Here is a 26,196-nt window from a genome sequence, read left to right as displayed (position 1 = left end):
ACAAGGGACTTCCTCTCCAGCTACTGGAGAGGAGTGCATAAGTACTCCAGCTCCTTGGTGGATGAGTAGCTGCCTATGCTGTGAGCAAGCCAGTACTGGCAGAGCTGGCAGGATACTACTATATGTTGGGCAGGAGTGGAAATGCAGAGCACCGCATTGTCCAGATGGCAACCAAGGGCTACACTTCTATCAGACAGACACCTTTGCCTTGGAGAAGGGGTGGGATGCTGAGGGCCACACCGAGATACCTCTCCGATGGAGCAAGCATGCCACGCTGCTCTTTACTCAGACAAATTCCTTTGGCTTCAGTTGCAATTTGCTTGAGTGAAAACTAACAAATATCTGGGGATTTGACTATTGCACCTCGTTTGCTTCCAAGAAGATGGTGATGGTAAAAATAACGATGAGAATCTTGTGATTAATGACACATTTCAATTTACATACAGGACAATGCTGTATTTCAGAAATTTCTCATGCTCTTAAGGGATTTGGGTAAGTGAAAAGAGAATCTGAAATAAGAGCAGGATTTTGTCCACACTGCATTTACTTTTTTACTACTTTCACCAGCCTAGGGAACATTAAAATTGTACTTTTGTCATGGCTTTCACAGAAGAGTCCCTGATTGTCATGTTTTGTTTTGCTTTGGTTGTTGGGTGGTTGGCTGTTTTGGGGTTTTTTTTTTTGTTTTTAATTTTTTTGGTTTGTTTTACTATAACCATCACTTATGTTATCTTGGGATTTTTATACGTGGGTGGATGGATGTGATGATAACAAGTTGAACCAGTTCAATGAGAACCCTGTAAGCTGCCAAACTAAACCATGAACTCAGCAGGAAGTTAAGCGAGAACGGAATATTTTCTCTTTAAACTAGGACAACCTGGCAATTGCCTAAAAATTATGCTAGGTCTGTTCTTAGGCCCTGTCATTCAGAGATAGCATTCAGGCATCAAGCAATACCTAGCATTGAATCACTCAGAGGTGACGACACTCAAATAGTTTTCAAGATGAGAGCTACTATCGGCACAGTACATTGGAGATGACCTAAACTACTGCAGGTGCATTTGCTTCAGCACCTAGAGCTGCTCTACTCGAACGCAAGTGGTAACATCGAGCTCTTCGGTATCCACTCAGAGTAATGACTACTACCCTTTCTTTGCCTGAAGATAGATATTGCTGCCATTGGTAGTCAAAGGCTCAGCTCTTCTAAAAAAATCAATGACATTAAAGATTTTCTGAAGTAGTATACACTGCCTGAGAAGGGCCACAGAAAAATAGTAAATCTGGAATTGTTTTACACAGATGGCGTTTTTTTAATGCTCACTTTTAAGGAGAGATTGAGGAAGAATTTCTTCATCATTTAGGCAGATCTTTATGTATCACATACTGATTCAAAATATTTAAAAGATTATCTTTCAGTTAACAAAGGATATTCCTGGAACAGGAATGTCAGTATTTTTGGAGAATAAACAGAATAACCAGCCAAATGTTATGATGCTTACTCACCCTCTTTGGTTTACAATATGAGAACAGAATTCCCATCAGATTTGAGGTTCTTTTTTTTTTTTTTTTTTTTTTTCATTCTTGTAGGCTGGAAATACAATGAGGATAACTTTTTCAATGATATCCTAACAAGTCCACATTTGATCCAAAACAAAACCATATAGTCACAAGACAAAAACTAATCACACTTTCGAACCTCAAGAAAGAATTGTCTCTCATTTACATTACATTTCGATAAAGGCTTCAGTTTTTCCGGGCTTTCGATAGAAAAGCATATACCTTTAACTGCAGAAGAGAATACAGACAAAAGAAAACAGAATAATTTGTAACGATACATACAGGTGATAATCTACCTGTTAAAGTCTGTAGATGAAAAGAAAAAGAATATCCGCATAACTGAATCCCTCATCCTTGTTTTTAACACTTCTCAAATGTCAAACCTCCTGAAACTCACTTGCAAAAATCAGATTCCAGGGCTGGGCCTTTAGTTTGAAAGCAGCCTAGCAGTTATAATCAAGTATCTTTCATTCAACTGGGTGGTTACTTTGTATCTCTGTTAAATGGCAAACTCCTCACATTAGGGACCTGGTCTCCAGGCCAGAAGGATTACACAGTTTTCCATTAAAAAAAAAATAAGAGATGTAAGAGATGTAAGAGATGTAAAATTGGGAATAGCACCGTAAGTTAAAAATTTCTGTGCCTCAGCAAAACCTATATAATTTCTAGAGTTTTGTCTGAGCAAGGATTTAGATCTAAATGTCTGAATGTTCTTCATTTCATTATAAATGTCTTCACAATTATTTACGTGTTTAAACATGATACAAACACACACAAAAAAAGAGAACTAGTAGAACAAGAAGATTATTTTGTCTTCTGTAGTATCTTGAAGAAGTGCAGGAGTCATAAACCAGGATGGCAAAAAGACATTTTCTACTCTTAAAATTAATAACAGCTGGCTTTTCTGGAGGTAATCCCCTGGGGATCCTTAATTCCTGTCTTTCCTGGCAATTTTTAAAAAGTTGGAGTAAAGGGTTGCTTGAAGTTTCTCAGAGTATGAACAGCAAAATAATACAGCCAGATTGTTAAGCGATACCTCATTTACCCCATTTAAAACATGTGCATCCATCTCATTTGTTAGCATAGTTCATTAGAAGCACTTACAATGCTGTAGAAAGGTCTTGCTATTCTTTACGTTGGCCTAGGCTGCTTCCTTCCCTTTTTTTCTGTGGCAACATCCCCCCTTGTATACTTGGAAAAGTCACATTCTCACATGATTTACTCTACTTTCAGCCATTATCAGAACACACTTCACTCACCGTTTGGAAACACGGAGGACATACTCAGCATCAGATGAACAGCCAGAACTCCACAGGTCATGATGTTTCCACCATTGAAACTACGCCTTCAAACACCAGCAAAGCTGGAGAGGGGCACCACAGCCAGCACCAGCCATCCTACAGCAGGTTCTCGTTTCCACAGATGTAATGCCAGGGAGCTACTTGGATAAAGTTCTTTCAGTAATATATTTATGGAGGAGATGTGTTATCTCCAGAAGAGTGATTCATCAGTGGCCATACAGATGGCCAGCCGTATCAGCCGTTTCCTAGCAGGCAGCAACTTACTTGGAGAATGAAGGGCCAAAGGCAAATCTAGCCAGTCCCCTACTGTTAGGAGATGTCCATCCCAGACATCATTGTGCTGGTTTTGGGTGAGATAGAGTTAATTTTCTTCACAGTAGCTAGTATGGGGCTGTGTTTTGGATTTCTGCTGGAAACAGTGTTGATAACACGGGGATGTTTTCATAATTGCTGAGCAGTGCTTACACAGCATCGAGGCCTTCTCTGCTCCTCACACTGCCCCACCAGTGAGCAAACTGGGGGTGCACAAGAAGCTGGAACAGCTGACCCCAACTGATCAAAGGGATATCCCATACTATATGTCATTGTGTTCAGCCATAACAGTCAGGGGAAGAATGAGGAAGAGGGAGATGTTTGGAGTTACGATGTTTGTCTTCCCAAGTAACCATTCTGTGTGATGGAGCCCTGATTTCCTGGAGATGGCTGAGTACCTCCCCGCCAATGGGAAGCAGCAAATGAATTCCTTGTTTTGTTTTGCTTTGCTTGTGTGCGCGGCTTTTGCTTTACCTATTAAACTGTCTTTATCTCAACCCACGCGTTTTCTCACTTTTACTCTTCTGATTCTCTCCCCCATCCCACCGGGGGTGGGAGTGAATGAGCGGCTGCGTGGTGCTTAGTTGCCAGATAGGGTTAAACCATAATACTCATAAATGTCACTACAAATTGAGACAAATTATTAGCTGGAAAATAATTAACATAATTGCTGTCTTATCCCATTTCTTTCCCTTAATGTTTCTCTAAGTAATTTCCTAGCTATTAAAGACTGACCTAATAATCACTGACAAAACAAAGCTCAGCCTGCATATGCACTTTAAATTTTCAGCCTGCTACGCAGTTACTATCCTTCTCTTGGATGATAGCATTTTTCAGTATCAAGGCTTTAGTGTGCCATCTGGTGGATTTTCAGCATTTGGTACATTTTCTTTATGTACAAACCCAGGGACACAGAGATGCCTGATACACTGCCAGGAGTATCTACCTTCTTCAGTCAATGTCTTTGTTATAGAAAAAACAGTATTGATCTTATTATCCCTTATCTGCTCAAATTAGATTTTTGTCTGAGAATAATAACTTAATTCCTCTCACATTTCCAGTCAAATGAGTTTTTACTACAGTAACTATTGTAACGTTAGTTAATCCTGATGGATTTTATATGTAATTGAACGGTGGCTCTCTCAAAAAAACTTTACAAAACTAGCCTAACAGAATTCCATATTTAGGGCCGCCCTCAATGTCATTTACATGCTTAATTCTCACTGACCAAACACGCTAGGATTAGTCTCTGTTTGGAAAGAGAGTCAAAGACATTGAAACAAACCTATTACCATACAATACAACTTCAAGCAAAACTGATTGAGTACTGATTCCTCATTTTAAGTACCACAGCAACAATTGTCATTAAAAATACTGTAGTTTTTTATGATACTTCATGAGAAATGTGAAGCCAGCCAAAATATTTGGAAAAAAATAAAATCTAAGCTTGAGTTTTCTACTGTATCCACCCTTTCTTTGTAACTGTGAGACATTTCTTCATTTCTCTTTTCTTATAGAGCACGAGTTGTGTGATGAGGAACCTGGAATGGATTCATTTTCAGAATGCGCCAAGTCCTTTGAGCACATGGCCCAAAGAGGGGATGTATCTTCTACTCCAGCAAAGTGCCACGGGCACTCCTCCACTCTGCACGAGATGCAGTATATTCCATTGCAGCCAACACTTCTAGGATTTTAGTGCTGGATGGAGGCTGCCCTCTGAATGAATGAGCTGCAGTTGCCACAAAAGAGCATGAATGGGCAGCTGGACAAGGCTTCTACCCAACTTACCATGTCAGTTCAGAAACCTGGACTGAAGATGGCAATGACTGTATGGGAATAAGAGAAAAGATCAGCTGAGACGTGCTGGATATGTGGCTGTTAATGAGTCTCCTTAGTGGAGCCTGGCCTTCTTTCCATAAAGAGAAAACAAGACAAACACAGATAAAACAGAAAGGAAAAGAACGGCAGTGATTGAAAATGCAGCTTTTGGTTTTGGTGCTGATTGTTACTGGCAACCTGACCGCCAGAGAAAAAACAGGCTCAGCTCAGTTTTATCAGCCACTGTGAGACTTGGCAAACATACCAATGCTGTGCTGTTTTAGACATTGATTTTAGCCACCTCTTTGGACACAGGCTCACTGCAGTCAGTGCTGCTAAAAGGTCAGCTGAGACTGAACGCTAACATCAAGAAGTGAAAAGCGGATATACAACCAGGGAAAAAAAAAGAACACAAGAAATGGATGTGGGGATATCAGGATTTAAGTGTCACAGTCCAGGCGGTTTTAAGAACTGAACTGTGACTGGGGGAGATGGCAGTTGGATTGAGGTTCCTCTCTTTTGTCAGGACACCTTTTACAATCAGATAATGAAAGTTCAGGTCATATGATGGGTCTGAAGTCTCTAGGAAACTGCAAGACAATGCTGCTTTTTATCCAGATAGGCTATGTTGCATCAGCAAGCAGTGTCACCTGACAGGTGTGGACTCACAGAGAAAAAAAGCTGCTGCTGGGACCATGTATCTACACTAAAAGGCTTTCAAGGACGCTATTTTGAATTAGCTCTGGCCTGACCCCATACACTTAGTGACCATTACGATTTAAAGTTCATCTCCAGATTCCTTTAGCCTGAAAGGAAAGCTGGAAGACCCAAGAGCACTTTGCAATGAAAAACAAACCACAGCACCAGAGATAAATGGAGATTCAATTAGAAAGCGCAGACCTGATCTCAACTAAAATACCTATGCGTGACCACAGCCCCACTGGGGTTGGGGAGTGAATCTTGGCTTCCAGGCCAAGTGGCAGCATGGATGCTAAAACATAACTCTCCTTAAAGACTACTGGCTTTGTCCACATAGGTTAGGGTTTAGCCCAGCCTGCTGTAGGCCTCATATCGTATCTATAGGCTTTAAGGCATTATTATTTTGCTGTAGGTTTTCAGTTTAGAGTGCCTGATACCCAGCAAAAAAATTTTTGCAGCCTGTCAGAGTGACCCTTCCAGTAGGCTGCAAGAAAGGGCATGTGCTGCATGCTGCAGGGTACGGCACACACAAGTAAGGAGTCTTCTGGGGACAGAAGTCCATGGGGATAACCCTGGATTGCTGCAGGAGCAGAGGGGGGGAGCCCTTCTGGCACCGTCTTGTCCAACCTGCCTAAAGGCAGAAAGACAAAAGTCCACATTTTTTTTCATGCTGCCTTTCCATCTTATTTGGAGGTTTTATTTAACCAGCAGAGTTAGCTTTTTATTATCCTGGATAAAGTTGTGTGTAACCCTTAGTGCATTGTATGTTCTCATTGCAAACTAAATCCACTCATAAATAACAGTTATAAAATGTATATTTCATTTAGGAATAGAAGTGGATGCAGTTATTGTATAAAGTCTTTAACCCAGATTGAAAGCACATTGCAAGGATTAAATATGATCTGAATAAATGAAATAAAAAATACAGATATTTCTTCCAGAAAGCTGAGAGTGTATAACATACAATTAATTTCAAAAGACATTAAATAACTCGGAGGATTAAAGTCACAAGAGAATACAGATTACAGTAGTTCAAGATATTTTCTCTTTCAATTTTGCAAATTCAGTCTGACATCTGAAAACCTTTTTTGTCAGTTCTTTCACTCTAATCTAACTTAACTTGCAGTAAAGTACTGCAAATTATACAGATTGTTTTACCTGTGAAAACTAACAATGTCCTGTCTTCACAGCACGTTCAGTCAAAGAAAACCTTCTGGTGATATAGTATTTGAGTAATTTCAAAGGCTTTTGCATCACTTAACATTTTATAGGGAGTTCAAGGATTTCTGTCATCTGATGTAAGGCTTGTTTTTATAGAACAACAGTGTTTCTAAGGCCTCCACAGCATAAAGAAATGTTAAAACTTTTAATAAAATTGATGTATCAGAAAGTTATAACTCCCCATGTGGACTTAATCAGTTTGACAGAGTACATTTACTAAAACAAGCTAAGCTGATATAAATGAGATTTAAATCAAAGAATATATTTTCAACGTTTTGCAGCAGTTCAGTTAAATCAGGTTAAATTTAAATCTTAAAGCAATACTGTGCAACTCTGTGCTTTCATAAAGCCTGACTTTTCTCGACAAAGTCTTCATTAATCAGCCACAAGTTCCATTGGTTACAAGAGAACAAGATTTTTTTTTTTGTGATAGCTGTGGCTCACTTTGTAGGTCATTGCAGTGTACAGTGTACCTGCATCCCTTTTATTAAGTTTCATCTTTCTTCTCCTTCTATCTTTTGGTATGCGGTTAATAAAATTGTTGCGAAATTTCTCATTACATGCACAAATTAGACCCAGGACCTAGCAACAGAAAACAAATTCTGTATTTTTAAAATTGCCATATATGAAGAACACTATTTAAGGTAATTTGACATCGTGTTTTTTGTCTTCTTCACCAAATGTTCGATTTAAATTCAGAATGGCATTATAACGCACTTTTGTCTACCAAATCTCCAATTTCCGTTCATGGGGCAATTGGATGCATGGGGGGGGGGGGAGGGGGGGGTCATTAGATGCAAAATCAGATGAAAACAGAAAATAACTGATGTTGATGACAGAGGTAGAGCCTGAAGAGGCAGTAAGTGGTGTGCAAGAGATCGTACAGGCGCATTACAGAGTCCAACCCCGGCTTCCAGCTGCTACCACAGCCCACCCCGCGGGCCCAGGGCTGCGGCGGAGAGGGAACGCTGGCGCAGGGGGCCAGCAGGAACCCGAGGGGCCGCGACCCCCGGGACAGCCACAAGCCCGGGTTACCCTCACACCTAAAACAAACAACGCGGTTGCTCGGGGCGGCTCCCCCACCTGCCCCGGGCCCGGCGCCGGTGAGGGACCCATCGCACCGGGGCCCCGCTACGACCAGGCCGTAGCCCCAACCGGCGCCCTGTCATTGCCCGCCGCCCGCACGCGGAAGTGCGTCACTCCCCGCGGCCGGCACGCCGCCATTCCGCGCCCCCGCCCCGCGTGACGCCATCTCTGCGCGCCGCGGCGTGTGCAGTAGGTGCCGCCGCCGCTGCCCGTGTGGCCTCGCTGGTGCCCGCCCGCAGCATGGCCGTGGCGGGGGATCCGCCGCCGCTCGCCCCCGCGCTGCCCGCCGCCGCTATCCCTTCCTTCGCCGTGGCCCGCGGCCTGGTGGGGCGGCGCTACTCGTGCCTGGTGGTGGCGCCGCACCGCCGGCACGTCGCGCTGGCGCCGCGCTACCTGGGCCGCAAACGCACCGGCATCCGCGCCCAGCTGGACAACGAGCTCCTGCGCTACTCGGAAAGGTACGGCCGGGGACGGGGCTCGGCTCGGGGGGAGGCCTCGTTCCGCCTGGGGGGACCGCCCCGCCGGCTGGGCCCACCGCCGCCGGGGGGAGCCCCCCCCCGGACCCCCGGTGGTGGCTGTCTCCGGCCTAAGAGCTAACGGTGCGTGTGTCCCCTTCTCCTTCCAGCCTTCAGGGTGTGCCGGTGGCTTATGACAACATCAAAGTGGTGGGCGAGCTCGGGGACATTTACGACGACCAAGGATTCATCCACCTGAACATCGAGGCGGACTTCATCATCTTCAGCCCCAAGAAAGGGAAAAAGCTTGTGGTATGTGGACGCGTTGATGTCTCACGGGGCGTTTTGTTAATCCAGTAATCACGGCTTGGCATATCTCTATCGTCAGCAGAGGTTTGGGACTTAGGTGGAGTTATATTTTAGTTTGTATTGGTAGTTTATTCATTTATGTGTAGTTTACAGTAGCTTATTAGCAATTTGTAGTAGTAGGTTTTGTTTTCATCTGTCTATACTGTCCCTATATTTGTTATTATATATAATATTCATATATTATTGAATATTGCCTCATAAGGATTACATATTATTAAATACTGTATCATAATTTTGTAGATCGTTTATATCGATACTTCTTTCTGAAGAGCAGGTAATTCTCAAACAGGTGTGTTTGTTCTTATTTCATAGTGACAGGAGTGTCAACAATGTTCTCCTGAGTCTCTTTCCTTCAAGTACAAGAGCAGTACACCAAGTTGAAGCCTGCCTTTCAGTAAAAGGAAATGTGTGGCTCACAGAACAGCTTTAAGCTTGTTAACACCAAGCTTTAGTACTTGTGGGAAAAATAAGTTGAGAGTTGGCTTCCATTCGTTGTTGTGCCATACCTTTGACAGCACAGTTTGTATCTTTCTAAATGTGATTAAGAAATTAATGTGTCCTCATGCTAGGAAGAGAATGGAAACGCCCTCAGTGTCTTCCATTCATCCCTGGGAATAACAAAGGTGAATAACGTTTGATGTGCAAATGTGTCAGACACCCACTGAATGGAGTACTTAAAAGCTTTTTATGTGTCATCTGTATCTTTAGCTGCTAAATTATGCTGTTCCAGCATGAAGGCCATTTTAGGCAAGTAAGTCAGACTTAAAATGGCTTTAAAGCAAAGTTCATGGCTGTAGTGTGAGGAGTTACCTGTTCTATTCGGGTACTCGCTGTGGCTAAATCCCATGTTTTGACTTTCTTTCTCTTGCCAGATACAGGTTCATTTCTATTTTGGGAGGAATTGTATGAAGAGTGTATAGGAATAGCTTTAGTTTTGGTGAAGAAGAGTTAGCTTAATTTGCTAAATAAACTGACTTTGTAACCTGTGCAACTAAAGACTTGTTGAAAAATGTCCATAGAGGGAACTATATATCGTGTATGCGTTTAAAGGGGTGATCTTAACTATAGCTTCATATGACATTCTTTTTCTTTTTCAGGGTATAATTAATAAAGTGGCCCCTAGTCATATTGGCTGCCTGATACATGGATGCTTCAATGCTTCTATCCCTAAACCTGAACAAATGTCGATTGTGCAGTGGCAAGAGCTGGGGTTAAAAATAGGGGATGAACTGAAATTTCGAGTATTGCACTTGGATTCTGATGCAGCTGGGGTGTTCTTCATTCGAGGAGGACTCACTAAAAGCAGGTATTGTGCCCTACTAGAGAATATCTTTAACTCTTTTAATGGGTTTGTTAAAAGCTAAAGTATTTGGATTAACATCTTAATCTTTAAGCTTTCTTATTTTTACACAAACCCATGTCTATATATAACCTGTGTTAGTTGTCTTAAACTAAACTTTCTAGTGTTAAGGACTTGCATGGAAGCTTTCTCTGGAAAAATAAAAGTAGATTTTTTTGAGCTTTAAAAATCTGAGTGTGCTGACCTATGAACTCTTGATTGCATAAATAATACGTGTTCAAAACAGCAACCCCAAATGTCTAGAGTAGCTCTGTTTATGAATGTGTATAGGCTTTTGAAGAGAAAACACTCCAGTTCCTGAACACAATGTTTACAGTGCTGTTTACACACACACACACTGTACTACTACTGAAAAAATCATAACATTTTTTCTTTTGCTTTTCTTTGTTAACCTGGAAGGATGTTCTGGATTGTTTCAGTGAGCGTACAATGAAATGTAATGATTTTGTCCTCAGTGCCTCTGGGGATATCTCCTCCTCCATGGTTTTTAACTGCATTCTTTCCATATTTGTCTTCCTATAAATTTTCTCCAGTGCTCTTGGTTGCAAGGTACCTGCTGGGTTTTTTGGTTATTTTTTTTTTCTTCTCTTTTTAACTTTTCTGGCATCTCTTTTGTTTTAACTATAGACTTCAGCAAGGCAATTGCTCGGTAAAACCAGCAGTATCTTATGTATGATTGAACAGGCTGTTGGCTGTGCATGTTTGTGAATAACTTTAAAAAAAAAAAAAAGCTTCACTACACAATGTATAATTATAAATTAGTGGATGAAGGAGTACAAGAAAAGAGGAAACATCAAAATGGTCTGTACAGCATTTTAGAGAAGAAATTTAGGCTAAGATTTGAAAGAGAATATTGATTGTTTGGTAAGAAGGAAGCTAGTCAGGTAATAGAAATTACCCTGAAAGTATTAATCTGGCTTTATGATTGTCTGTAACTAGAGTATAATGTTCTCCAATTGTTGTTGTTTTTAGCAAATGCTTGTCTTATTGGTGTAAATACTGTGTTCGCAAATTGCGATATTTCACTGTGTGAGGTGCACTTAGATGTCTCTACTTCAGCTTATTTTGTATATTTCTTTACAGCATGCGACCCAAACAATCTGAGGCTGTCACTGACAGTACAAATGGAGATGAAATTCAAAAGCTTGACCACCAGGAAAATGGCTTGAATGACTCTGGGGGAGACAATGTCACAGGGGAGCCTCTAGGTGAGATGGATAACGCTGGGAGGGAAAATGCAGAAGAGCAAAGTGTTGATGCTGTGAATGGATTATGTGATGATAAAAAGAAGAAGAAGAAAAAGAAAAAGCATAAGCAAGAACAAGAACATGTATTGCCTACCAGTGACTCCAGTGGTTATCAAAGTGACCATAAAAAGTCAAAGAAAAAGAAAAGAAAGCATTGCGATGAAATCGAAGAAACTGAATTATCTCAGCTGTCCCAAGAACCCAAAGCTAAAAAGAAAAGGCACTAAAGTCTGAAGTGCCTTTCCTGAACAAGATTTCAGACGGTTTTGATAAGCTTCCAATAAAATTCTGTTTTCAAAATGCATATGTATATTTCTTTACTACACAATCTGCTCTGCTAGGTGGGATGATGTTTGTGTGCATACGTGCACCAGCAGCTTTAAAGGCAGGAGCTTTTGAAGAAGTGATAGAAGAAATGGAACGGAAGTAATATTTGCCTGTTTTATTTATGGGAAAATAAGGCATGGAAGAACAGTGCAACATAATTACAGGAACATGTACATCACCTCTGTGTCTGCTTCCCATTTCCACGCATTAACCAGTAGCTAGTTATGGTCTTTGCTACTCTAATTCCGTCTGTGCTGCTCAGTGTCTTGATTTTATAAGAATAGATAAGGCTTACCTTTGGGGTTCTGGGAGATACACTTGAATTCCCAGGGGTTGAGAAGAGATTATGTTGTGTTTGGTTTGTTTGTTGTTTTGGTTTTTTTTTTTAATTATAGTAGGGAGCCATGAATGCCTGTGAATGAGACTCTGCTGCCTGACCTAAAGGTTAAGCAAACTCTAGTGTCTTGGATCTTTCCAAACACCTTTTGCGGTATTCTAGGAAAAACAGTATGATCAGTTAAATCTGAGCAAGCGGGGAAGACAGGAGAAGATTAATGTAACCTGGTGTAATGAAGCACCACTTACAGGTTAGAATACCACTGAGATAGGCTGATAAAGCAGTTGGTAATGGAACATATTTTGATAAAAGTTCATTTATTTGCATCAAGCGCATTCACTTCAGTTTTCTGGTGTTTGGGGTTTTTTTAAAAAAGCTAAAGCGCAACTCCCAACTTTTTGTTCTAGTTGTAACTTTCAAACACTGCTGTCTAGCATAGCAGGTAGCTGCTGTCAGTATTTTCTGAACTGTTGGAATTGACGTTAGTGGAAAGTTCTGACAATAGGAAAACGACAGTCAAATGTTAACAAATGTACCTTTATTAAGAACTAATTTTCTTCATGTATGTGTCTGATAATTTTTTGAATATCAGTACTTTTGGTTGCAGCTCTTTCCTATTGTGATGAGTTCTGGGGAGAACTGTAGTGTGACATAGTCTAGGCTGTGTCTTTAACCAAGGTAGGAGGCAATGATTACTTTCGTATTGATTTACCTATTACAAGAAGACATAACCAGCTCATTGGAAGCCTTGCAAGTAAACAGCGTGTATGTGGAAACTTGCTGTTCATTTGTCCGCTCTTAGGTGACAAAACATTTTGCTCTAGTGATTGTGCTGATGCTATTAGCTCACTTTACTAGATTTATATATAGTGCCTAAAAACTTATCCGTTCACATTGAACATGTTCTGCATTTAAAGTGTGACAATACTTGTTTTAGGGCTCACTTTGTGCTGTATTAATGTCTTTTATGTAACTTTAAAGCTCCAAACTTACCAAGACACTTCTGAGTTTCTGTCTTCCAGGCTTGGTGGCACGGCAGTATGTCATAGGCATTTTAAAGTTAAGACGTTTTGAAGACCTATAAAGGTAAGCTTAAATAGCTGTTTAAGGGCAGCAGAAACTTCAGTGTACTTGATCTTGAAACCAATTTCTGGACAGTCCTGAGATGAACGTGAATTGTCCCAGTTGTGTTTCTACGTGTGACAATGCTGAAACCTTAACTACATACAGTTTCATGGACGCTGTCCATTCTTCCTGTAGTGTGGCAAAACCTGAGAAGTCAGTTAATGTTTGTAACGTGTTTGTTACAGCACGCTACAACGTCAACTGAGGGCAGTTAAGTGTTGCAGAGAGTAACACAAAAAGTCCCACCCTAACGTGCTTAAACTTCAAATACACAGGACAGGCTGAAGGTTGGGACATAATTTACAGTCAGAAATTAACTGTTAGATCTTCCCTCCCTCTTTTTTTTTTTTTTTTTTTAAAGAAATTGATGTAGGGGGAAGAAGTTGGGTAGGTATGGGGGATATATCGGAGAGGAGAATGGCATTTTTTGTTGATGCCTATGGGAAGAGAAGGATGGAGGCAGTTGCTATTGTAGGTGGACCAAAGACTGTAACAGTCATGACTTCATCTGCTAGTACTTAATAATCATTATAGCTCACTTTCCCTTTTAGGGGAGGGAAACACATCTCCAGCAGACCCACTTGGTGACTGCGGCAGGAGCTAAGCCCCACCAGTTCCTAGAACCAGCTTGCAGCACCAAGGGTTTTGTCTTGCTCTGTTTCAGCTTTTCATCAGCGTGGAGAGAAGAGAGACGTTCTGCGGGGAAGAACTGAAGTTGCAACTAATGAATCAAGTAACAGATAGTATAAATGCTCTTCAGCACTTTGAATGCTCTTTTCCCACTTTTGCTGCTTTACCATTCTCTTACTGAAAAAGAATCATCTACTATAATTTAACAAACTATGCAAACTGGCTTTTTGACAGTATTAAGCAAATTTTCTAAAAGCCTGATGTTTTGGGCCTTATTTAAAGGCAGGATTTTTTTTGGAATGCAAGTGTAGCCGTCACCGTTTTGTATCATTTGTTTGGTTTTCTTTCTTGGTTTACAACAGAATAGAGCAATTAAAAAATAAATTAAATGCAGGAACTGACAATTTACGATTGCTGAACAAGTTCTTGCTCCAAATTGCAAATATTGTTACATTAAATTCTTGCTAGGTTAATATGCAGATAGCATCTGCACTAAAAAATAAAATCGTGGATTCCATTGCCTAACAATTGTATGAAGCAGTTGGCGTTTTTTTCCTGTTTGGTGTCTTTGGAAGGGGAAAATTGAAGAAAAGGCTTGAAGAAAAGTGCTTTTCACAGATGGAGCCAGTATTGGCAGCCTCACAGCTGCGCTGTTGATGTTGCTGTAGACACTGTTTGGGCATTAGCTAAATATGGCCAGAAAACTTGGATTTTCAAAAGTGAATTGTCACTCTATTCATGACTTTAAACCGCTTTCCTTTGTTTTTTTTCCCCTTAAAAAAAAAGTAAGATTTTCCGATGCTTGAAATGAACAAAGAAAAGAAGCTGAACTTGACACTGCGTAGAAGTTTCTATGAAGTTTGATCCTTATAAATGTTTAGCTTTCTGTGTTACCCTGGACTACAAATGAAGAGTTGTATTGAGTTTTGAGTTGAGCCAAGATTTTTGAGTATAGAGAACAAACATTTGTAAAGCTTCCAGTGAGGCCAGGTGACTTCATATTTGTTTGCAAGGCCATTCTGTTTGCTTTTTTTTTTTTTCAGAATGCATTCTAGTACAACTCATTTCTGTCACATAGTGAAGAGCAGCTTAGAAAGTAAAATTGTATTTTGTCCTATAATGAAATTGATAGTTACACCAAGGTAACAATCAGGTGATCTAGAGAAAACATATGCTGTTTTTTTTTCATGTTTTAACATTTAAATTGGCAACAAAGCCAATATTCACTTCTGCTTGTGGTCGATAATCTTTTGTCTGTATTTTGAAAAATATAGTTCCAACATAACCAGCTATAAGTTTCGGAAGCAGGGGCTACTTCTTTGTAGTATTATAAATATTTTGATCCTGCAAACATATTTCTCAGTGTATTGCCTGCCTTTGGCAGAAGAGCAAGAAGAAAGTATTTTTAGTTCTCATTAAAACAATTGTTTTGTGCTGTATGAAGCTTGCAATGATCTGCAGTGTTAACTTTTGCTCTTTGTCTTTTCCTTGCTTCTCTTGGAAACGAATTCTTTGCTTTTGACTTGGCAGTTTTCTGCTGCTTAAAATATGCAGCCCAAACAGCCCAAGGGATGAGCACTGGGGAAAGGAGTTTTTAAAGAGCCGAAATAAGCTAGCTGCCTTTTGGAAAACATGAGCCTTGATCGGATCTGCCTCTGAATAAACAATTTGCCTTTGGAAGCATCCCAACCTCTGATAGCCCTCGGACAGTACAGATCTTTGCTGTAAAAAGCATGGGGTTACTTACATACCCAAACTGTTAGAGTTGTATTTTTTTTTTCCATATACCTATGAAGACGTTATGTGATCTGATGCTCTCAGGATTATTAGGTCTGGCTATGAAAGGACTGAAATAGTTTCATTCTAATAAGGCATATATTTTTCTTACCATAATGTTGATTCTACTCTGCTATTTAGCTTTCAGAAATTCTGTAATTTCAATAAAGCCTGAAGAACTCCAGTATCCAATAGGCTTAGAGAAAAGATACTTTGTCTTCTGGATTCATGTGAACAAAAATAAGAGTCTCAAAATCAAACTTCGCGCTTCTCCAACATTGCCCGTTTTTTACAGACACAGATCATTATTTTTGTGTGCTTCATCATGACTTTATGCATAACTAAGCTGGCTTAAATTCAGCTGTAAGTCTTGTAGCAAGTCATTCAATTGACCAGATTCAAGTTCCCCTAGAGCCAACTGTCCCAAGTAAAGATGGGTAAGAAGGAATGAGCTTTAGCTTTCCCACTTTACCTATCCTCCAGACCTTTTAAAGGACCCCTGCTCTGAGACATTGAATACACAGATGATCTCCCAAACTAATATGTCTACAGTGTATTATTGCTGCTAGAACATGTCTATTTCGGCCAGAGACAGTTCAACTTGACAAAGACTTCTTTGAGAAATCTATCTACAGAAACAGCTAAAATGAACTTGCTGTACAGAAGGTGAATGAACTGTAGAAGTTCTTAGTACATAGCAAAGAAACCTTATGAATAGAGGAAAGAATTTTGGTACAAAACTCATTATCAATACTTTCGTGTTGTATGGATTATTTTAGCGTATTTCATGTGACTAGAAGGTTGTTTTGTGACCTTTGGTGTCTAAAGCTATATGATACTTATTAAGAGTGCAGGTACCAAGATACACCTGACTATTGCTCCTTATCCTCTGTGCTGCTTCTTTATGCTTTCTTTCATTGGTGCCTCTGGTGTATGGGGACTTCTCTAGGAATATTCTTACTACACCTGAAACGTGAGGCCTCATCCAAAAGCAGGATTTCACTGTGCTGCACAAATTGATTGAGGAGAACCATGTGTTTAAGAAGCTCTGGTAAGAGCCAGTCTGTCAGTCAACGTGTTGTTTAGAAGCTCACGTTAGGCATGGTTGATCCACTAGAAGTTTGGACGCCGAAAGAAGCAGTTCTTTGTCAAATACCTTGACTGAGTTGCAATTAAGGTTGTGTTCAGAAATAGTATTGCAGTTCTGTCTTCGAAGCTGTGATCAGTGGGCATGGCCTCATTGTGATACATACATACACAGCACACACAGCTTCTGCTGAAGACTCGGGAGCATAGCGGTTAGTGAGATGCAGGCTCTGCAAGTACAGTCCCAGATCTGACGGAAAGCATTTTGTCAAAACAACACTGGAAAAACTCAATCATGAAGCTGGCTGAAGTCAGCGTCGTCTTGTTTTCAAGGAGAGTTGGACTGGGCTACAGCTGGCCTTGATAAAGTCAACTGTTCAGGCTTGTTTGTTACTGAGTGTGAAGACGCAGTCTATGCTTTTATTTTTTCATAATAAAAGCGTTAGGGTATGGATAAATTAAAAAGTCTGTATGGATTTGCCAAACCAACATTTAAAAGCTGGACTAAAAAGAAAAACAAATTTACGCTGCATCAGTAATCATTAATATCAACATCAGGAGAAGTGAGATGTAGTCTAGGAGCACTGTTACATTTTTGCATCAGCTCCTTTTTCGTTTCAGATAACAAACCAGTGACCCTCTTTACGGATAATGCCGGTCTATTATATTCGTGCTTGAAGACTCTTTTTTTTTTTTTTTTCTACAGAGATTTGGTCAGCTCTTCATGGCCTCAAAGATGACCATTTTTTTGAAGCATTTTCCTAGAAGGACAGCTATCTGTCTCCCTGCTGGGAAAAAAAAAAAAACTAACCCCAAAGCCCAGCAACAAAACAGAAAGTGCACAGATGGTGTAGGTATTTGCAGTTTCTTCATGGAGTCTGTCTATGTTAGCTTGTGGCTTTGTGAAGAGGGGCACACGTTCACCTCTGGAGTATCTACATTCTACACAGAGGAGCAGTTGAGGACCTCTGCCTTTCAAAGAAATTCCATATATTGTGGCTAAAAATAAGTACATGGAACAGTCTGCACTGATGATGAATGGGATGCGCTGATAACTTGTTTTGCTGTGATTTTCTCAATGTTAAATTAAATTTAGCATAAGCATCCTACTTTATGTCTGTTATTACTGAATCCCATGTTTTCCTAGTTTTCTCAGAGAGAAGATAATTCTGGTTTCACATGTGTAATTTCAAAATTCATCTTTTTTCATTTAGGGTAGACATTGGTTAAACTTGACCCTTTAGTTTCCTTGCGCCAAGTGAATGATATTATGGAGAGTTGTAAAGTTTCTGAAGTAGAGAAAAGTGTGCATGTACTGTAGATTTAAGCGTATTTGCAAATTCATATTTTTACCAGAATAGTGTTTATAAAGTACTTACCAAAATATGCAGATACTCACAGATTACTTCTGCAGTAATTTGTATTGTGGTTACTTCCATCTCATTTCAATGCCTGGTTTGCAAAAACATTGCCAGGAACGATCCCAAAATAGAGCCCAGCATCATCTTATTCATTCCTGATTTGTGTTTGTTCTGTAACTCTGTGGTTGTGCAGTATTATGATGACGAATGTGAGGACAAGCTCTTGCAAATAACTTTTTATCTTCCTATTAATTAAGTGCAGCAAATGTCTTTTCGCAGGCAAAACAAATTCCCCAAAGGCTGTTTTCTCATTTTATGAACAAGTCTTAGAAATAGAAGAGTAATTACTGTATTTGTGAGACAGACATTCAAACTTCTGACTTACACTTGAAAGAAAAGACAGTTAAAAGATGTTAACAAACTGGACTCAATTGAAATACCATCAATAAAACAGATCTCTTTCATGAAGAAAAAAAAAAAAAAAAGATTGCTAATTTTTCACCAAATAGTAACCGTGGATGTAAAGAGAAAAACCAGACTGAATATCTCTGCAAGGTCTTGCTCTGAGAGTTCTCACTGGGCTTGAGGTAGGTTGCAGTCAAACACGTTCAGGTTGCAATGCAGCAAGGCACCTCAACACCACCAGCAAGAGACCGTAGTTACAAGCAGCACTTCTTCATATCATAAATATTATGTGAAAACTTGGTGAAGGATTGTTTCACCATTTTTCTGTTGAACACTTCTAATTCTATAATGATAAATGTAACAAAGGAAAGATAAGTAATTTCATTTTCTGTAGCACTTTTAGTTTGGTGATGCTGTTTTTTTTCTCGCCACTGAACGAAACCTATTCTTTAGATATTTCTAGTGGTTAGGAAAACTTGAGTACAGAGAATTCTGATACTTCAGGTTTTGGGTTTTTGTTTTTGTTTTTTTTTTTTTTTTAATGATTGCAATTATTTATGGTTAGGCTTTTTTGTTTCTTTACTGGACTACACTTTGGGAAATGATCTAAGAAAATTCAATTAATTTTATGGAAAACTGACTAAGAGAGAAGGATTTGAAAAAAAAAGAAAAAAAAAAGGAAAAAAAGCTGGGAATTTCTTCATAAAACCAGAGTACAAAGGGTAAAATTTCAGTTTAAGGAAATTCTGGAAATTTCAAAATCTTTCCTAAGAATAGGAGAAAATTAGAAGACTTTAAAGAAATTTCTCTCTTCTCTCCAGAAGACATTTCTAGTCCAAATGTTATCAGTCTATTCCAAATGCTTCACTAGTTTTTGGAAGTGTGACATAAGATATTTAAAATGTTCATCTAGTCATTTCAAGTAGAGAAGTATACCATAAGAAGTATCTGAAATACAGTGTTAGATAAAGAACCAAAAGGTTTTTCCCAGTTCATAATCTGGTGAAAATGAATGATTTTTTTTTTTTTAAAATGTGTCAGAATATGATTCCAAGAAAAATACTCTGATTCACTATGAATTTAGACTTTATATGTCAAATCAATGTAGGACTTGGAACAGTCAGGCTTGCGGCAGGGTTCTGCCTGTTCTCACGCTATGCCACACGGTGGAGTATTGCTTCTTCTGTCAGGCTTTTTCACCACAACTGTCATCTAAAGAACTCAAAACTTCTGTGAACTTGTATTTGACGAGAGGAAGTTTCTGGTAAGCTTTTTAGCTTTCTATTAGTGCTGCGCTACTGGAGCAATTACAAAGTTCCCTGTCAGGAACACAAAAGGTTCTGAATGACAAAGGACACTTCTGCACTTTGTTGTACTTTTTGATTGCTGCTGTTCCAGCCTTGGACTACTTTCATAACGCCTCTTTTAAATTAATAAAGTCAGCGAGAGCCAGCAGACTTATTTCATTCCCTTCCTTGTGATGTAGTAGGGTACTTCTGTATTACAGTTGACTGTAAAGAAAACTTGTTTATTTAGGTGGAAAATGAACTAATAGGTAGAGCTGTTTTTTTTTTTTTTTAATTTAAATATTTTAGCAGGATGAAGTATAATACAGCCACAACAGAGAGGGCTAGTGAGCTAACTGAAATAAGACTGGAAGAGACAAACAGAACTTGTGTGTTCTCTATTTCAGCATCAAAACTTTTGTATATACAGTGGCTGCTGTGACCGTCTTAGTTTATTTTCTAGTTTTCATATATCTCAAAGTGCAGTTAATACATGTGGTCATCCAGTTTTTCGCTGTTCATATTCCAGATTCTTTCCTTAATTTGGTTGTATAGGAAAAGAGGCTTATGTGGCCCTGCTGTGAATACAAGCTCATGCAAATGATGGGATGTGTAGATGCCTTTCTTTGTCCTTCTTTAGAAAAAGTTTAGCTATCGGCCAGTGTTGCGGGCTTCTGTCTACTTAGGTGAAGTACGGAATTCCTATAAGTTTCATGGAAAACAGTCATTAGGAAGAGAAGAGAAATTATTAGTTCCCTGTTTGAAGAAAAAGTGACCCAAGTTCAACTGTGGTGAGCCCTAACCCCTCTGTGGGCTCCATGGCAGTGGGAAAAGCTTCAGGCAGAACTTTGCACCTTATTAGGGACGCGAGGATGAAAAAGGAGGCATCCTTAGCTCTGGTGCTGAGGAAACAACTGGATTTTGTCTTTACCGCACTCGTGTTTTTGTTACAACGTGTAATTATTTTGTGTTTATTCAGGCTTCTCTGTTTTTTGGGGTTTGCTGTATACTAATCTGTTCTCCTTTGCTTACATGGGACAAAGAGGCTGAAAAGTCCACGCTAGTCTTCAGTTCATCAAGGCATTTTAGTTTTCACATAAGGCCACTGTTAATCATCAAAAGGTCAGTGTTGATCATGTCAAGTGTCAATGGCTGATGTAAGACCCGGAATTAAGATTTTAAAGAGTGATTTGGAAGTGGGGGAATTCGTCTGCGTACTGCCAACCCACATAGGCTGCTGTACTGTGACAATGCCACCTGTAGACACACTTGAATTATATTAATGTAAAAAGGGTGACATCAGATTACACCTTTAGCCCTCTGCACTATATCAGTCACAAGATACTCAGAAACTGTCCTGGCAGTTGAGACCATAACCTACTCGACTGCACTGAACTGAAGTTATGCTTGTCCTTGTTCTGGATAAGGGTGTCTTAAGTGTTTGTCTGTAGAGTTTCACTGGGAAGGTTAAAAGGCGTCTTAATCCTGCTTAGCACGTTAAGTGATGTTCCCATCTGAACATAAATCCATGTGTTTTACATGTAGGCAACGTAACCGTTAGAATCTTGCAGAAAAGGTGGATAACAAAATCTTCACATGTAGTAATGAGTTACGTTATGAGAGCAAACTGAGCTCTGCTTGTGGAATGGTTGTGGGGATTTGTCTTTGAGAGGGATTTCAGCCTTGTGAGCGTGGGGACTCAAAACCATCAGTAAGGCTCTGCCGTGTGTGTGAATACTGGTGATGATAGAATACGTGACTATGCTCGTGGTATGTCTGTGCTGTGGAGTGGATGTGGATCTGGCTCAGATTGCTTCAGGCTTAGTCATGAAAGTATCCATTGACTTAGTGTAGGAATTGCATGATTTTTTTAAGGTTAACTAGAGAGTGGAATTAAGGGGATTCTCTAAAATCTCAAATATAAAAAGACTAATTAATAACTTTAGAGACAGCATTGAATAAGTCTGCTATGAAAGACAGCTAATGGGATATAATGGAATTGTGCACTGAACTATGGAAGAGGTTCATAGTGCTTTCTGTGGGATGGGATGTTAAAACCCTGTGGGATGGGATAGTAAAATTACTGTAGGACCCTATCAAGAAAAACAATCAATGTGAGACCAATGTTCATGCAACTCCGCTTATTAAAACTCTAGAAAACAGAAGCTTCTCTTTGACAGATACCATCCATGCTTAAAGACTTTCATTCTGCTACTCTTACTAAAAAGTGCCTTTCACCACTGAGCTGTTTCATCTGCTCTTAGTTTTGAAACACCAACAATACATTTTGGGAAAAAAAATAATTAAAATGTCTTTCTGTAAAAAGTCTTTAATGCTAACAAATTGGCAACGTTTATTTGTTTTCAGGTACAAAATTTAATCCAAGCCACTTTTTTCCCTTCAAGTTGGCAGATTTTGTAATTGGAAAAGCTTTGCACACAAACTGTAAGGAGAGTAGTATTCTCACTAGTTCAATATGAAATTAACAGACTGTTTGTGAGATCAGGACTAAAATATCGTTTAAGTGGCAAATAAAGTAAATCCTTAGTTTTGTGTGTCTGTGCAATTTATGTAGTATGATTCATAGCACTACGCAGCAAGGCCAAGGTGGGGAATAGCAGGAATTCTGCTGAAGGCCTGAAACCGAGACAGTTAGGAGGGGATGGTTGGGAGGTTACAGGAGAGTAAAACTTTGATCTCAGTCTGCTCTTCATAACATAACTTATCAATCTGATCAGTATCAGAAGAAAAAGAAATGCTGTTATCTTAATAATTAAGACTGACCATCCTACAGTGTTATTTTGGCACTGTGCTAGTGGTATGTCAGCTGTCTCCAGGGGCCCTCGTCAAAACCAGAGGAAAGTCTCCTGCTGTGCCAATACTGTAAAATAAATAACATTCTCAGAAGATTAATACAGAGCTGAAGCACAGAGAGTTACTCGTTGTCATAAAACAGACAGAAAAAGGGTTGCGTTCTAAATGGCAAGACTTAGGAAGTGACTGATCCCAGGGAAGGATAAGTTTGTTGATCTGGAAACATCATTTGAGAAAGAAATGAAGAGCAAGTGTCCAGCAGTTTGGAAGTTACGAAGAGACACGTGTCCAAAATGCAGATCTACAGCTGAACTTCTTCCAAGGACATTTAACCTTGTTTGGTCTGGAAATCTCACGAATCTGAATTGTGTTTTGAACTTACGCTTATCAGTATTGGTTTTGCTTAGGCTGGATAGTAAAAAAATGTGATCTGGAGAGCCTTTTTTCCCTATTTTGATACTCTTATTCTGATATTTGATATTTACTCTTTTGATACTCTTATTTCTAGCTGAAACTAGTAAAAGAAATAGTGCATTAATTACTGTAAAAAAAAAAAAATAAGTAAAAGGTAAGCCCCAAATGTACTCATTGTGGGGTGACAACTAAATTCCTGTTTAGTGTCCTCGTGAGTTAAGTTTTGCTACCCATTTCCAAGCTGCAGTAAGAGTAACAAGATTCGTGTCTCTCTTCATCCCTCTCCACCACCCCTCATAAATCAGAGTGCAATCAGCGATTCCAAACTGCTTACTGTGCGCCTACAGATATTGTAAGTGTTGCTTAACGAGAAGTCAAACAGCTAATCATAGTCACACACACTGTAGGTAATTTATGGCTATGCCAGGGGCTCTGCCACGTGCTCCGCCAGCTGGATCCTGCCGTGGAAGATCAGTCAGGGGACTGTTGGGGTGTGCTGCTGCCCCCATCCAGCCTGAACCCCAGCTTTGCTCTCCATGGGCTAGAGGTGTACGTGTACACCCCATTTCAGTTCAAAGCACGATTGTAGCTGGAGAAATGTATGCTTCCCAAGAATTGAGTCTAGTCCAGATTAATTACAATTCTGAAATAATTAAAAAAAAAAAAAACAAAAACAAAAACAAAGAAAGAAAATGTTAGAACTGTCATGAACTGGGAGGGGAGCTGGCCCTTTGGTGTCCTTCTTCATATCATGCTAAACACGTATGTCTCACAAACACAAATTATATTTCATCATGTTCCAGTCATTATCAGCTACTCCTGAGACAGGAGCTGGATGAGGCAAAACTCATTTTTGAGAATTTTGATAATTTTAAGGAAGGTTCTTACCTGGAGCAGGCCAAGGGCAGGCTTTCAGGGTAAGTCAGAGGGTAGCACACATACAAGCATCCGGGGTGCAAGGATACCACACCTCGGACATCGCCCCAGCTTTGTGAGGCAGTGAGTGTTAGCTTTAGGAGGGTTTGACAGTGATACATGTTATACTTTTTTTCTCATCCTACTAAGCTTTAAAATTGTTGTTTAGAGCACAACATGTTATAATTGATTTATTGTATAACGGCTTTCTTCTAGAACTGTTTCTCAGCTTTCTTTTTATCGGTTCATCTGTGCTTCAGGAGTTAGCACCATCCCCAGCTCTCGTTTTTGGTCCCGTCCGCTAGGTGCTCTTTCTGTCACTCTATTTTTCTCAACATGACCCCCACAAATTAATCCTATTCCTTGCAGTCTTCAAAGAATCACAGATTTCCTTTGCTTTTCTAATCACGAACGCCTGGTTTCTGCAGCTGAAGCAGAAGTTAAATGGGAATCCCCATCTGTATTTAATGTGCACTTGGCGCAGTGCCTCTGTTATTTCTTTAAAATTATTTCTTCCTTTTAGAAGCCAAGGTTGAAAGTCTAGTCTTGATCAGGTCAATAGGATTTTTTTTGCCATAGAGTAGTGGGGCTACTGAAATAAAACCCAGAATCCCAGCAGGTACATTTTTATTGTTCATTTTCACCTGTGAACACCAGGTTGCCTCTTCTCCTTGTTCCTTCATTACAGTCTCTTAACAGCACTGAATTTTAATATTACAAAATAGACTTAAGGTCTTCAGTCAGTTACCGGAGGTAGAAACAAACGGTCATGGAAGCCAGCTTATTTAAATTTCTTTTTTAGACTTAAAGAGTTTTTTATCTCTATGCATAACTGAGTAAACATCTCTTCAAAATCCTCCAATTTATTTTGCTAGTTCTAACTACCAACTTTTTCTGCAAGAGAAGCCTTTTCCATTTTCTGAATTTACAGTCTAAATCTACCAAACTTTTGCTTTGTACGCTTTTCCTGTTCCTTTTCATAAATAACAAATGTATTTACATAAGAAAATCGGGTTTTATATTCTCCATTCCTTATAACTGATCATGCATGAATAACAATGGTGCTGTCTGAGATCACAAGAGCCTAAATAGCAAATTTTTAGGTCAAACCCAAGATTGCACCCCTGAGGATCCAGCGGATAGAGGAAAATGGCCATGATCTTCATTAGAAGGTACCAAGAGTCAACTGCTCTCTAACAGGTAGTGTAATTCTCATTGGGGGCAGATGGAGACCGTAAAGAGTCAGTGTGTTATGGTTCCCTATTTGAAGATGTTGGGAGGGTAGCCCAATGAAATCATTCTCCTGAGAAGTAGAAAATATCTCTGTTCTCCCTTAGGAATGTGTAATTGGCAGCGTCAAGCCGTTAAAAAGCTCAGCACAAAAAAGAATCTGCTGTCCCTCTTCTGATGTAACACGAGGCCCTTTATTCCTACATAGTAACAGATGGCGTATTCTTTTGCTGAAGTGCTTGCTTTTGGAGAAAGTTGGACTTTGGTAAAGGGGAACTTTCTTTTCACAAAATTATGTCATTTTATTTAAAATTAGTTCAAATACACATCAGAAAAAAAATTCCTGTTTTTCCTCCCTGTGTCACCAAGCCGTACTCTTTGACAAACTTTTCTGATGCTCCGCTTTCTCTCAGAATAACTTCCTGGTTATTTCCATGTACTGAGTGCAAAAGAAGTTATGGTTTGATCTCTGGCTGACTTCTCAACATCATGTCTCATACAGCTTTCCCATCCTGCCCTGAACCACAACATCGTTGCTCTAATTAAAACAAAGCTTCCCCCTCCCACCCCTTTTTGGTCTTGATTTTACATTCACATTTACGATGGGGGTTCTTTTGAACCTCCAGGATTAAGCCAGTTGTTTGGGCATCACACAATAAAACCCACTGAGCTCTGCTACAAAGAAAGGACTAAGCAATGGAAATACTCCATATTCGATGTCAGCATAGTTCAATCAGGGCAGGTACCAGCAAATGTGACTGTGAACCTGAGAGGCCACAGCAGGCTCCTGTGCAGCTCATGGCCTTGGCTCTAAGGCAGTTTGAGCATCTTGGCAAGCTTGCTGAGGAGCCTGCCACTCCTGCTGTGCGGTTAGCAAGCACATCAAAGTGAAGACACCAGTTCTGGTTTGTTGTTTTGGTTTTTTTTTTTTTTTTTTAATTGAGGCAAATGCTCAAGAGATCAGTTGCCTGAGTTATCTTAGAGGAGCATGGGATAAGGAAAGAAAAACAGACGAATACAAAGAGCTCAACCTGGAAAAAAACCCTGACACTAAAAGTCTTTCAC

General features: G+C 39.8%; 1 protein-coding gene across 1 annotated transcript; it reads left to right on the top strand.

Moving 5' to 3' along the window:
- The first annotated feature begins 8,197 nt into the window (after nucleotides 1-8,197).
- Nucleotides 8,198-11,716, top strand: POLR1F (RNA polymerase I subunit F). Its single transcript, XM_082479556.1, has 4 exons — nucleotides 8,198-8,452; nucleotides 8,620-8,761; nucleotides 9,916-10,124; nucleotides 11,262-11,716. The coding sequence occupies exons 1-4, from the start codon at nucleotides 8,235-8,237 to the stop codon at nucleotides 11,650-11,652; spliced, it is 960 nt and encodes a 319-aa protein (XP_082335682.1). The 5' UTR covers nucleotides 8,198-8,234; the 3' UTR covers nucleotides 11,653-11,716.
- The last annotated feature ends 14,480 nt before the right edge of the window (nucleotides 11,717-26,196 follow it).

Source organism: Vanellus vanellus, assembly GCF_965231255.1.
Source record: "Vanellus vanellus genome assembly, chromosome: 2".
Classification (NCBI taxonomy): domain Eukaryota; kingdom Metazoa; phylum Chordata; class Aves; order Charadriiformes; family Charadriidae; genus Vanellus; species Vanellus vanellus.
The sequence above is the reverse complement of the archived record's forward strand: the minus strand, read 5'-3'. Positions and strand labels throughout refer to the sequence as shown.